Source organism: Hyperolius riggenbachi, chromosome 6, assembly GCF_040937935.1.
Source record: "Hyperolius riggenbachi isolate aHypRig1 chromosome 6, aHypRig1.pri, whole genome shotgun sequence".
In the NCBI taxonomy this organism is placed as follows: domain Eukaryota; kingdom Metazoa; phylum Chordata; class Amphibia; order Anura; family Hyperoliidae; genus Hyperolius; species Hyperolius riggenbachi.
The window spans coordinates 146,709,746-146,723,032 of NC_090651.1; the positions used below are offsets into that span (position 1 = coordinate 146,709,746).

The following is a 13,287-nucleotide window of genomic DNA, read 5'->3' on the forward strand; positions in this document are numbered from 1 at the left end:
GATGTCCTCGATCATTCGGATTTGAAAGAAAGACCGCTGGAATTTCTAGCGTTTGTGATCCATAACTGGTTGCGCATAGATCCATTGCCTTTTCCTCTAAATGAACTCCTGGCAGCAGGCCAATCAGCTTCCCCTTCAATTGTTTGCAAAAATGATCAGCAAGCAGAGAGTGTTCCTGATAATTTTCCTGCAGCTTTGAATAAATCACCAAAGGCAGCAGGGTCTAAGGCCAAACGCAAACGTTATAAGAAATGTGTCCGATCTGCAGAGTCGTTATCCTTAGCGACTGAGACCTATAATGAGATTCTGCCATTAACAGATAATGAAATGCAATTGTCTTTCAGGGGAGTTAAGTGGACTTATGAAACTACTAATGAACTTTCATCACTGGCTAGGGAAAATAAAGATTTTTGTTTAAAAGAATTATCTGAGTATGATTATGAGGAGATATTACAGAGTATTGAACAAATCAACTTATTTGTGAAGCAAGGAAAGTTTGCATACACTACAGTTCAACACTTGCTACAGGTATTGGAGATTCTTAAGAATAAGGAATCTGCCAATCACCTGCTTATTAACCCAATACATGTCCCTGCCACAATCATATCTGCAAACTGTGATCAGCCTGAATGTTCAGCTAAGTATGCATGGGATCCCCCATTCGAGAAGGGAGAGATAGAAGCCCTGGTCTGTGAATGGAAGAATGATTCAAGTTCATTTTGTCAATTTTACAGTGCAAAAAGTGAATTCGTATTGAATGCATGCATTAAGTCGGCCTATAACCTAATAGAGATTGGTGTGTGTAGGTATGACTTTGTGGCTCCATTGATTGATGTGTGGGAACTGATTTTGGATGATTTTTATGTGACTCCGAATTCGCAAATTTGGCGTTCTGACCCGCCTGCTTCAGCACCTTTGGCTGATTCAGAAGGTGATTCGGAGCTCTTTTTGTGTGAAATTAAAGTTCCTGCAATTCCACCCTGTACCATGGATAACTCAGTGTTACTTCCCAGTAAAACAGAAGCCACTGATACTTTCTTAACCTTGCCCTGCACAAATTTCTCAGCAGAGAATCCAGAGGTCCTGCTGACTTCCGAGTCCAGTCTAGCCAGTACTCATGAGTCTTTGTTCAGTGAAACAGACACCAGAAAAATCTTGCCTGCCTCTGCAAACACTTCTGCAGAAATTACCTGTGTTAATAAAGTTCAACTCCTGTCTGATCCAGCAGATGCCAATAGATGCACTACATCAGTTTCCGAGTCCCAGCAATCCTGTCTAGAAACCTCAGAACCCCAGCATCTGAATTTTCCAATTTTACAAATGAATGGTGATTCAGACGCGCAACCATTGTGTCTTGATCTTCCTGTTTCTACACCTCGCTCTAGTTTCGTGAATAGCTCAGAGCATCTGCTATGTGAACCTGAAATTGCAGAATTATTACCTTGTTCAGAAAATGTTCCAGTAAATTTGCCCTGTACCATGAATTGTGCAGTAGATCTCTCCTATGAAGCTCAGGTCACAGAATCCTTATGCTGTCCAGCAGGTGCTTCCATGGTTTTGCCCTGCAATATGGACTGTTCAGTGATCCTGTCCAGTGAAACTGAAGTCGCAGAGTCCTATGCTTCACCCAGTACTTTGGATACTTCAAACCCTCTAGCAGAAGACTCTGAGGCACTGCTTACCTCAGTGGGTGTTGCAGCAATATTCACTTGTTTAGCAGCTGTCTTAGACTTAGTCCACTCTAAATAAACTTGATGAATCTTTGTCTGATGAAGCAGAAGTCATTGAAATATTGTCCTCGTCAGCAAGTGTCTTAGATACCTTGCCCTGTACACAGTCTGATTTAACCAATGATGTTGAGTCCCTCTCCAGTGTTGTAACAGCCGAGGAACTCCAGCCCTGTCCTCTGAATGTTTCAGAAGTCTTGCCCTGTAACATGGATAATTCTGATTCTCTGGTCAAAATAACAGAAGTCTCAGAATTTCAGTCTGATTTAGTAAGTGTTCCTGAAAACCCGCCTGGTATCTTGGAAAATTCTGATTCTCTGGCCGGTGTGGCAGAGATTCCGGAGTTCCCTTCCTGTCCAGGGAATTCCTCAGATTTGCCTAGTCCAGTGGGGGTTTCTGCAATACTGACTTGTTCTGCAGCCCCTCATGAGCTCCAATCCAGTGTATTAGATGGGTCTCTGTCCAGTCCAGAGGAAGTTGTGGAGTCCCTATCTAGCTCAGTTCATACATCAGAAGACTTGTCCTGTCTTGTTTATGCCCCTGAACCTGATTTGTTAATAACCTTGCTAGAATCAGAGACATCCAAGTCTGTTCCTGCATTCTTTAGTGAGAGTCCAGTGCTTGTGAAGTCTAGTCATGATGAATTTTTGTCCAGTGCTGGTTTCGGTCCTATCTTGGCTGACCCTGAGGTTCACAGTTCCTTGACATGCCCAGAGGTTTCTCTTGTGCCAGTGTGCCCAGATGTGCTTTGTATGCCAGAATGCCCAAGTGTGTCTAAGGTGTTAGCATACTCAGATGCTTCCTTAAGGGAGACATGTTCTGATGTTGCCAGTCTGCCTGCATGCCCAGAGATGGTTCTGGTCCCTGAAAGCCCTGATCTTGATGTTTGTCCTTGTAACCCTGACTCAGGAATTGCCATAGGTTCCATGGGGGTTCTTGATAGTTCTCCATGTGAGCCTAAAGGGCGTTCTGACCTTTTGGGATCTCTTTGGAGCTTTAAAGTGTTCTGGGAGATCTCTGAAGAAGCTTGTCCTGGTACCTTGGAATGGTTCAACAGTGGGTTTTGTGTTGGTAAAGACAGTTCCGGTGGGCATTGCAAAGGCTTTGGCATTTTTGGACGGTCCCTGGAGGGCAGTGGGTATCGCTCAGAGAGCTTCGGGGGGCTTTCTTCTGGAAATCATGGTTCTGATGGGTGTCACACTGAGACTTGTAGTACTGATGGGCATGGTTCTGTAGGTTCTGATGGGTCCAGTCTTGTGATGACTGATTCTGGAATTTGGTCTTGCCGGGCTGTCCCGGTCATCATGAATTATCAGTTAGGTTGTCTCCTTGGGAAAGTCAGTTTTGAGAGGCGTCTGGTATCCGCCTTTTAAGGGGGGAGGTACTGTCATGATCGCTGCTGCAGCAGGTATTGCTGGAAGTAGTAGTGCTGCAGCTCAGGCAGTTCTGATCTCTTTCCATGCAAGCTGCATAGCTTCTGTCTGCCTTTCCCTGCTGTCAGCTTGTGACTGATTATCATTCACCTGTGTGGGAATCTGCATGTCTGCTCCCATTGGATGACCTCAGTATAAAGATCTGCTTCCTGCAGGACTGCTCGGGTTTTCATAGCTTCAGTTTAAGCCTGTCTTGCTGTTGCTTCAGCCCCCGATCGTGTTTCTTGTTCTAAAGATACTTTGCTGGTCTTTGCATCATATATTGGTTCATTGCCAATATATATGCATACCAGCACGTTTATTATTTTCCTTGTATTCGTGTTACGTTGATACATCAGTGTCGCTGATGTATACGTACACGAACTGTTTATATCCTGTGTGCAGTTAGTCAGCTTTCCAGCACGTTTTGGTAGGTTGCGCGTATCGTGATCACGCGTGCTGAGTTAGTTACCCTGCTCCTGGTTCTGTTTGTGGATTGCGTTCATCTCTGCGAAGAGATAACGAATCCTTCTGAATCCTGTTCTGTTACCGTTTGTGGATTGCGTTCATCTCTGCGAAGAGATAACGAATCCTTCTGAATCCTGTTCTGTTACCGTTTGTGGATTGCGTTCATCTCTGCGAAGAGATAGCGAATCCTTCTGAGTCCTGTTCCCTGTATTACTCCAGTCCTAGTCAGTGTTCCTGCTTATGTCATATATCGGTTCATTGCCGATATATACATATGTTAGTCAGACGTTACAAATAGTTTCATTGATAGCTGTAATTGTAATATGCTAGGAAAACATACTTATTGTATTTTTGTCTGTGTTACGTTCATCTATCTTGATCCTGCTATTTCCTGACTATCCTGTCCTGTCTTTGTGAGGCACGCCATCGCTGCTACGCATTGCTGCCTCATTCCAGTCTGTCTTGTTGTGGACGCTTGCTGTCACTAAGTAACGGCTAGCTAGCAAGCGTTCATTCTGTCTACCTGTCCTGATCTCCTCAGTTCTGGTTTATGCGCTCAGCGCTACTTTGCGCTGAGACGTTATAGCGAAAGTATTGTTTGTAGCTGTCGGATCTGCACTGGCTCTGTGCGCCACAATCTCCTATTGGAGTCAGTCCTCCCCTCCACTATACTAGGGATAGCCTGTTTCCTTGTGCTAGTGTGTGTACCTCCTTCACGTCAGCTCATGCGTTGCATGCTGACTGTGGAGAATACACCACCAAGCCTTATACTAGGCCATTAGCAGATCTCATTGGTATAATACTGTTGGTATTTAGGATGGTGGGGGTCCATTTTTTGTAGTGTTTGAATAAAGAGAATATCTGAAATGTGATGTTTTTTTCCTGAAAGATGTATCCAACTAGCTGCTCCACTATGCTGTATTTAGGTCTGATGTTATAGTATTATAGTATTGTTGGCATGGTGTTTCCAAGTTGTTCACACAACCAAAGATAAGAAGCAGTGCAATAATCTGACACAAACCTTATGGAGTGCTACATCTATTCAAAGGCTTAAGCCCCATACACACACTCAACAGCGGTCTTTTAGGCTCTCACAACTTTTCTTGTGAAACACCTAAAAAAAAAATCTCTTGCTATTGTTCAAGCAGCTGATAAGACTGATAAGAAGTCAATACAACATTTGGATTGACTTCTTATTAGTCTTATCAGCTGCTTGAACAATAGCAAGAGATTTTTTTAGGTGTTTCACAAGAAAAGTTGTGAGAGCCTAAAAGACCGCTGTTGAGTGTGTGTATGGGGCTTTAAAGCATATCTAAGTAGACACAGCATGCACAGCAGCTGTAAGGCCTGGCAGATCTCTCGCCTTCCTTCAGCCTCTATACCTCAATCTAATACCATGCTCTTTACCTATACTCCAATCCCCTGCATGAACTGGAAACAAGTACGCCTACCAAATTACGGTTACCGCGCAGGAGTTCAGCGAGCAAGGTATAAAGACTGAGGCTGGGAAAACAGGAGTTCTACCAGAGCCCACTAAGCAAGACGAAATGTGGCTGAGTAATATCAGGTAATAGTGCGGGATGCACATGTGGAGGAGACTACACAGATCACAGCAGGAGTAGTAGACTAGAGACAGGGAGCAAGATTGCTCAGAGCGACAGCAGCTCTGAGCTTCCGATAACCACCACAATAAACGAGACACAATGGTTGCTCAGAGCGACCGCAGCTCTGAGCTTCTGTTGTCCGCATACTGAATAAGACAAGGACAGACAAACAGACAGAAAGGATTGTTTACAAAACTAATCGCTACCGCAGCAATGGCAAACATCCACACAAACAAGACAGAACAAGAAGGAGTAAAACGAATTGCAACCGCTGCTATAGTCACGTCCACAGGATCAGAACTAGCAGGAGCACTAGCCAATCTCTAGCGCCGTGATCGGCCAGCCTCTACGACAGCAAGACTGGAAAGACTTTGCTGTTAACCCAAGCAGGAACAGCAATCGTCTACAAGGAAGCAAGAAAAGGAAAATCACAATTGAGACACGAGACCCAGCAAACAGCTATGGCAAAGCTGAAAGCTATGACGGGCAAGGTATCAGAGGAAGAGGAGGCTTTACTATGAACATCATCCAATGAGAGCAGGCATGCACATTACAACACAACTGAATGGTAATCACTCAATCCTGTGTTACTCTGATAGAAGACTGCAGGCTGATTGCAGATGGCTAGGAAACGCGTTACAATTTGCATGCAACATTTTGCAGTAACATGCATGCAGGGAATTCAGCACTGTCTGGCTGCTGTTCAGCTGCAGCAAGCAATAGGTGGAGTTATGACAGCATCCTGAGCTGCTCTGAACTGCAGAGCGATTGCAGATGGCAATGATACTATGCAAGCAAAACTATGCAACCAAATGAATGCAGAGAAATCAGAACTGCCTGGTTTCAATTCAGCTGCAACCAGCAGGACATGCTACAGGAGAGATCATGACAGCAGCCATTTGAACAACAGTTTGTTACAATCTCCCGATTGGCCGCACATATACAGTGGGTTGCAAAAGTATTCGGCCCCCTTGAAGTTTTCCACATTTTGTCATATTACTGCCACAAACATGAATCAATTTTATTGGAATTCCACATGAAAGACCAATACAAAGTGGTGCACATGTGAGAAGTGGATCGAAAATCATACATCATTCCAAACATTTTTTACAAATAAATAACTGCAAAGTGGGGTGTGCATAATTATTCGGCCCCCTGAGTCAATACTTTGTAGAACCACCTTTTGCTGCAATTGCAGCTGCCAGTCTTTTAGGGTATGTCTCTACCAGCTTTGCACATCTAGAGACTGAAATCCTCGCCCATTCTTCTTTACAAAACAGCTCCAGCTCAGTCATATTAGATGGACAGCGTTTGTGAACAGCAGTTTTCAGATCTTGCCACAGATTCTCGATTGGATTTAGATCTGGACTTTGACTGGACCATTCTAACACATGGATATGTTTTATTTTAAACCATTCCATTGTTCCCCTGGCTTTATGTTTAGGGTTATTGTCCTGCTGGAAGGTGAACCTCCGCCCCAGTCTCAAGTCTTTTGCAGTCTCCAAGAGCTTTTCTTCCAAGTTTGCCCTGTATTTGGCTCCATCCATCTTCCCATCAACTCTGACCAGCTTCCCTGTCCCTGCTGAAGAGATGCACCCCCCCGAGCATGATGCTGCCACCACCATATTTGACAGTGGGGATGGTGTGTTCAGAGTGATGTGCAGTGTTAGTTTTCTGCCACACATATTGTTTTGCATTTTGGCCAAAATTTCCATTTTGGTCTCATCTGACCAGAGCACCTTCTTCCACATGGTTGATGTGTCCCCAACATGGCTTGTGGCAAACTGCAAACGGGACTTCTTAAGCTTTCTGTTAACAATGCCTTTCTTCTTGCCACTGTTCCATAAAGGCCAACTTTGTACAGTGCATGATTAATAGTTGTCCTATGGACAGAGTCTCCCACCTGAGCTGTAGATCTCTGCAGCTCGTCCAGAGTCACCATGGGCCTCTTCACTGCATTTCTGATCAGCGCTCTCCTTGTTCGGCCTGTGAGTTTAGGTGGACGGCCTTGTCTTCGTAGGTTTACAGTTGTGCCATACTCCTTCCATTTCTGAATGATCGCTTGAACAGTGCTCCGTGGGATGTTCAAGGCTTTGGAAATCTTTTTGTAGCCTAAGCCTGCTTTACATTTCTCAATAACTTGATCCCTGACCTGTCTTGTATGTTCTTTGGACTTCACGGTGTTGTTGCTCCCAATATTCTCTTAGACAACCTCTGAGGCCCTCACAGAGCAGCTGTATTTGTACTGACATTAGATTACACACAGGTGCACTCTATTTAGTCATTAGCACTCATCAGGCAATGTCTATAGGCAACTGACTGCACTCAAATCAAAGGGGGCCAAATAATTATGCACACACCACTTTGCAGTTATTTATTTGTAAAAAATGTTTGGAATCATGTATGATTTTCGTTCCACTTCTGATGTGTACACCACTTTGTGTTGGTCTTTCATGTGGAATTCCAATAAAATTGATTCATGTTTGTGGCAGTAATATGACAAAATGTGGAAAACTTCAAGGGGGCCGAATACTTTTGCAACCCACTGTATTAGGATACAATGGAAGACCTGTATGATGGTGTTTGTGGGTGGAGTCACGGTGAACCGTAGGGGCGTCCCTCATAGACAAGTAAATTATATACTTCTCTATTTAATACTGAGCAGAATAAAGGGCAAGCTTTCCTGATGAAGCACTTCAAAATAATGTCAAACAGCTGCAAACCTCTTTGCACTGATGCTCTCTCCATCAACATAAGTTTTTGTCTGCACTGCATATGGGTCAAGCTTGATTTGTTAACGGCTTATCAATAAATTATTATGATGTGCACCTCTATTGTATTTATTTGGATATGTAACTTTGTTGCTGTGCCTACAGTTCAACACAGTCAAAAGTAATTGATTTCGTTTATTCACTTTTGACCTACCTTTTCAATAGATTCTAAGGTTTCTGAATATTTTTCCTCTGTCTGCTTAATTTCTAAAAGGCAGCAACTCCGGATGTCACTCTCAGCCGTCCTCTGCAATCAAGACAATAGTTATATAAAAGAACAAACTACATTTGACCTCAACAGTGAAACACCCAACAAGAACTGTACTGGTGAGTTCTCAAAAATATAACATGATTGAATGAATTATTAGTGATCTGGCCTGAGTTACTGCTCAAAATTTTAACTTGGGATTTTAGTATTACAAAGACCAGCAAAGGTTTACTCTAATTCAACTACTGCATAGTATGGAGGGAGATCTCTTAATTTACTCCAGAGTTACGTTCAAAGTTGGGCTACCGTAGATCAGATTTTGAATAAGCTAAGAAATGGACGTTGCAAGCTTGCTACCTCCTCGTAGTAGGACCTGGCCAACATCAAGTAAGGTATTGCCTGTTGGGGTAAAGTATGGTGGGGGACTTTGTGGGGCCAAAGCCACTATGGTAGCCAAGAAGGCCTGACAGGAACCTTGAACTCGATGACTAAAGCAAAGACTGTTGGAGTTGCTAGTCTCCCATCAGAAGCCCCCTTGGGTGGCAGATCAAGAAATGCTTGCTTGATATAGCAAGTACTGGGGTTGAACAAAAACTAACATCACTGCTTTGTGGTGGAAGCCAAATTCCAAAGGCTAAGGGAAGGAACCCCGACAAAAAATCTACATGCTTGGAAGCTCTAGGTGGCAGCCCCACCACCAGAATCAGGCTGATAACCCAAACACCTGAAATGGATGTCCATAAATCTAAGTACGGTAACTCCTATGGTTATGCTCCAAATGCAGATTTTGTACACTATATCAACCTTTAAGTTTGAATCACACCTTGGTAATTTTTTGTACACCCTTTGGTGATTTTTTGTAAACTACCAAATCTCGGTGAATTATTGTAGAATAACAATTATCAACAAACTTTTGTAGACTACCAAATCTTCGTGAATTTCTGTTGGCAAACAAATCTCTGTAGACTACCAAATCCCAGTGGATTTCTATAGAGTACCACATCTTAGAGAATCTTTGTAAACACAGTAAGGCCTCAAACCCACTAGAGCAATTTTGTGAGCATTTAGGGAGCGATTCAAAACGCTAGCGATTTCTCTAAACACTCAGCTAATGTTAATGGATGGGCCAATTCCACTGGAGCGATTAACAAAATCACAAACGCAGGACATGCAGCATTTTTAACGTTTAGCGTTTCTGCAATGTAAACTATATAAACACTGGAATAATCGCTCATCAAAACCTACACAGAACGATTTTGCTTGCGTTTTTACATTACTGCACACTGTAAAACAGTTGATTAAAAGGGCCAATCAGAATTAAAAACGCTAATCACTGCACAATCGCTGCCAAAAAGCTGACACTTTTTAAAAACGCCACCAAAATCGCCAGCAATTGCTCATAAAATTGCTTGCAAACTGCTAATTAAAAACGCTAGCGATTGCGATTAGCGATAGCGTTTTGTAGTGGGTTCCAGGCCTAAAGCACTATTAATTCATTCCAGCAACTGCAGCATATCTGCATTACTTACATTAACGTATGATACTCCTTGCATTAAAAAATGTCTGTACTGAGAGAGAGCAGTTTGGGGTTGTTCTTTTGTTTGTTTGTTTGTAGTTTGTGTGACAAACATGAAATGAGAAACTCCTGTATTTTATAATAATTATAGTGCATAAAAATCTACTATCACTAGATTCCTTACATTGGGCATTGCAGCTTCAGCCTTCATGAGATCTTCATACACCTCATCCCCTTCATTGTCTCTGTACACACAGTCATAGTATAGTTCATCGTCTTCTTCCATCCCTGATTCACTGTAAAAGAAAATAAACAAATGATAGGAGCTTAGTAAAGTAAAAAAAAAAAAATAAATCAAGGTTACGGTAGTGTAGTACACAATCTTATTTACCTTAATTCAGCTCCAGTTTTTTATAAGTTGACAATTCTGAGAGAATTAACTTTCTGCCTAGGCAAGAAGTGCAGAAAATTCTCCACAATGATGAAACAGACAGAAACGAGTTGTAACCTATTTTGTTTTTATATTGCTGTTTGCTCTGAATGTGGGGCAAATTTTCCTCACCTCTTGTAAGTTATGCTTCAAAAAAATAAAAATAAATTAGGGGCTGCACTTATGATACTGAGAAATCATGCGTAAAGTCTATTAAAGTGTACCAGAGGCCAAAAAAAAACAAAAAAAGTTTTATACATACCTGGGGCTTCCTCCAGCCCCACACGCACAGATCGCTCCCACGCCGCCGTCCTTCGCTGCCTGCAGCTCCAGTATCGGGTCCCGTTAGTTCTGTCAGTCACAGCCTATACTGGAGCTGCAGGCAGCTGAGGACATTGGTGTGTGAGCGACCCGTGTGCGTGGGGTGGAGGAAGCCCCAGGTACATATAAAACTTTTTATTTTGATCTCTGGTTTCTAGACTAGAGAGAATGTTATACAATTTTTTTTTACTTACCCGTGACTTACTCCAGCCCCATATGCACACCTGAGTCCCTCGCCGTCCTGCCACGGTCTGCTGTTCAGCGGCAATCACCCTGTAACTGGCTCAGACGCGTCAGTCGGGGACTTCTGCGTGCGGGAGGTCTGTGCATGCCCAGAAAACCCCGACTGATGCGATTGAGCCAGTTACCGCGGCTAATTGCCGCTGAACGGAGGACCCCGGGAGGACGGCAAGGGACTCAGACATGCTTATGGGGCTGGAGGAAGCACCGGGTAAATAAAAAATCTTGGTATAGCACCGTCTCTGGTACACTTTAGGGAACCTGAATTGAAAGGAATACAGAAGCTGCCATCTTTGTTCTCTAATGAATATGTCAGTTGCCTGACTTCTGTGCTGGAGCTATTCCTCTAATACTTTAAAGGGAAACTTAACCCTCTAAAGCAAGGTGTCAAACTCAAATACAAAGTAGGCTGAAATTGAACATTGGGACCAAATCATGGGATAACCTGAATGGCTAGTGGTCAACTCCCTCCCTGACAAAGTTCCCTTGTATCTAATGCCCCCCCCCCCCCCCCCCCATACAGGAGTCTAGTGACTCCCCTCCTTCCCCTATACAGTTTCCAAGTGTCTAGTGAAGGGCTATGGAGTCAGAGTTGCAGACGGAGTCGGAGTTGGATCAATTTTGGGTACCTGGAGTCGGAGGTTTCATAAACTGAGGAGTCAGAGTTGGATGAATTTTGTACCGACTCCACAGCCCAGTGCCAGGTCTAGTGGCACTCTATCCTCCCTCCTCTATACAGTTCAATGGTGTCTAATGCCTCCTCCCTCCCCTATACGGTTCTCTCGTGTGTAGTGGTCCTCCCTTCCCTATATAGCTCCCTGGTGTTTACTGGTCCTCCCTCCTTTCTCTATACAGTTCCCTGGTGTCTAGTGGCTTCCTCCCTCCCCTATACAGTTTCCTGGTGTCTAGTGGCTTCCTCCTTCCCGTATACAGTTTCCTGGTGTCTAGTGGCTTCCATCCCCCTTATACAACAGTTCCCTGGGGTTTAGTGCCCCCCTCCCTCCCTTTACAGTTCCCTGGTGTCTAGCGCTTTCCCCCTACCAACCCCATATGGTGTCCCTGGTGATCTAAGGCAATCTAGGGTTTCACCTCTAACATAGCTTCCCTACCACTTGCCCACCAAATTTAATGGCTCTGTAAGCCAGACTTGGCCCATGGGCCAGATTTTGACATGTATGATCTAAAAAAATTTTTTACACCATACTACAGGACACAACAAGTCTGTCTTTTTTTACCTGTATATTTGTCTCTCCTTCACTGTCACATCTCATCACTTATTTGATATAACACTATATTTTAAAATTACCATAACTCCCATTATCAGTTTGGATGTAAGAATAGGTATTAAAATATAAATACAACGCAAATTAAAGATCCACAAGCCAATCTAAAAAAGAAAAATTACAATGCACTGGAAATACAATGCAGGATTTAAAGAGAAACTCCGACTAAGAATTGAACTTTATCCCAATCAGTAGCTGATACCCCCTTTTACATGAGAAATCTATTCCTTTTCATAAACAGACCAGCAGGGGGTGCTGTATGACTGATATTGTGGTGAAACACCTCCCACAAGAAACTCTGAGGACCGTGGTACTCCTGGCAGTTTCCTGTCTGTGAATCTTGTTGCATTGTGGTATATAGCTGTTTACAGCTGTTTCCAACTGCCAAAAAAGCATGCAGCAGCTACATCACCTGCCAACAGTAAAAATGTCACCATGTAATAAATGTCAGAATGTAAATCAGGGATTTTAAAGATTTTACAATGGGCAAACACTGTCTAAATCATTTATACATAATTATTGTAAAAATGAAGCACTTTTTTATTACATTATTTTCAGTGGAGTTCCTCTAACTTATAAAATAAAGATGTCATTATTGACATGCACTGTACAGACAGCACCTCTATCTGATCATCCCGCATAATATAATACCGGACAACATAACAATCCTCAGCTAATTCAGGATAGACATATTTATACTCTTTAAAATACATACTCAAGTAAATCAGGGAGTGCTTTATAGATGTCCTCATCTTGCACACTTTCTTCTGTAGGAAATGCCCTGTACAATAAAGAATATGTGAGATGACTGAGGAGTCATTTACAAATAAAATACAAACACTAAACCATGCGACCAGTTAGCAATATTGTTACCTATTATTTAGAAAGATTCAAGAACAAAATCTCACAATAATTGTGATTAAATCTAAGATCTTAACCACTTCACCACTGAGGGGTTTTACCCCCTGACCACCAGAGCAATTTTCACCTTTCAGCGCTCCGTCCATTCATTCGTCTATAACTTTATTATTACTTATCGCAATGAAATGAACTATATCTTGTTTTTTCCGCCACCAATTAGGCTTTCTTTAGGTGGGACATTATGCCAAGAATTATTTTATTCTAAATGTGTTTTAATGAGGAAAATAGGAAAAAATGTGGGAAAAAATTATTATTTTCAGTTTTCGGCCATTATAGTTTTTAAATAATGCATGCTACTGTAATTAAAACCCATGAAATTTATTTGCCCATTATTCCCGATTATAAAACCATTTAAATTATGTCCCTATCACAATGTTTGGCCCCAA

General features: G+C 42.6%; 1 protein-coding gene across 5 annotated transcripts in view; it reads right to left on the reverse strand.

The window, feature by feature from the left end:
• The window catches only part of VAV3 (vav guanine nucleotide exchange factor 3), a 490,967-nt gene that overhangs the window by 180,962 nt on the left and 296,718 nt on the right, over positions 1–13,287 (reverse strand). For all 5 annotated transcript variants that reach the window (XM_068240048.1, XM_068240046.1, XM_068240044.1 and 2 more), the window contains 3 exons: positions 12,696–12,761; positions 9,891–10,002; positions 8,137–8,229 (listed from right to left, as the gene is read on the reverse strand). In XM_068240048.1, coding sequence (XP_068096149.1) covers positions 8,137–8,229; positions 9,891–10,002; positions 12,696–12,761 — 271 coding nt within the window. The remainder of the gene's footprint in view (positions 1–8,136; positions 8,230–9,890; positions 10,003–12,695; positions 12,762–13,287) is intronic.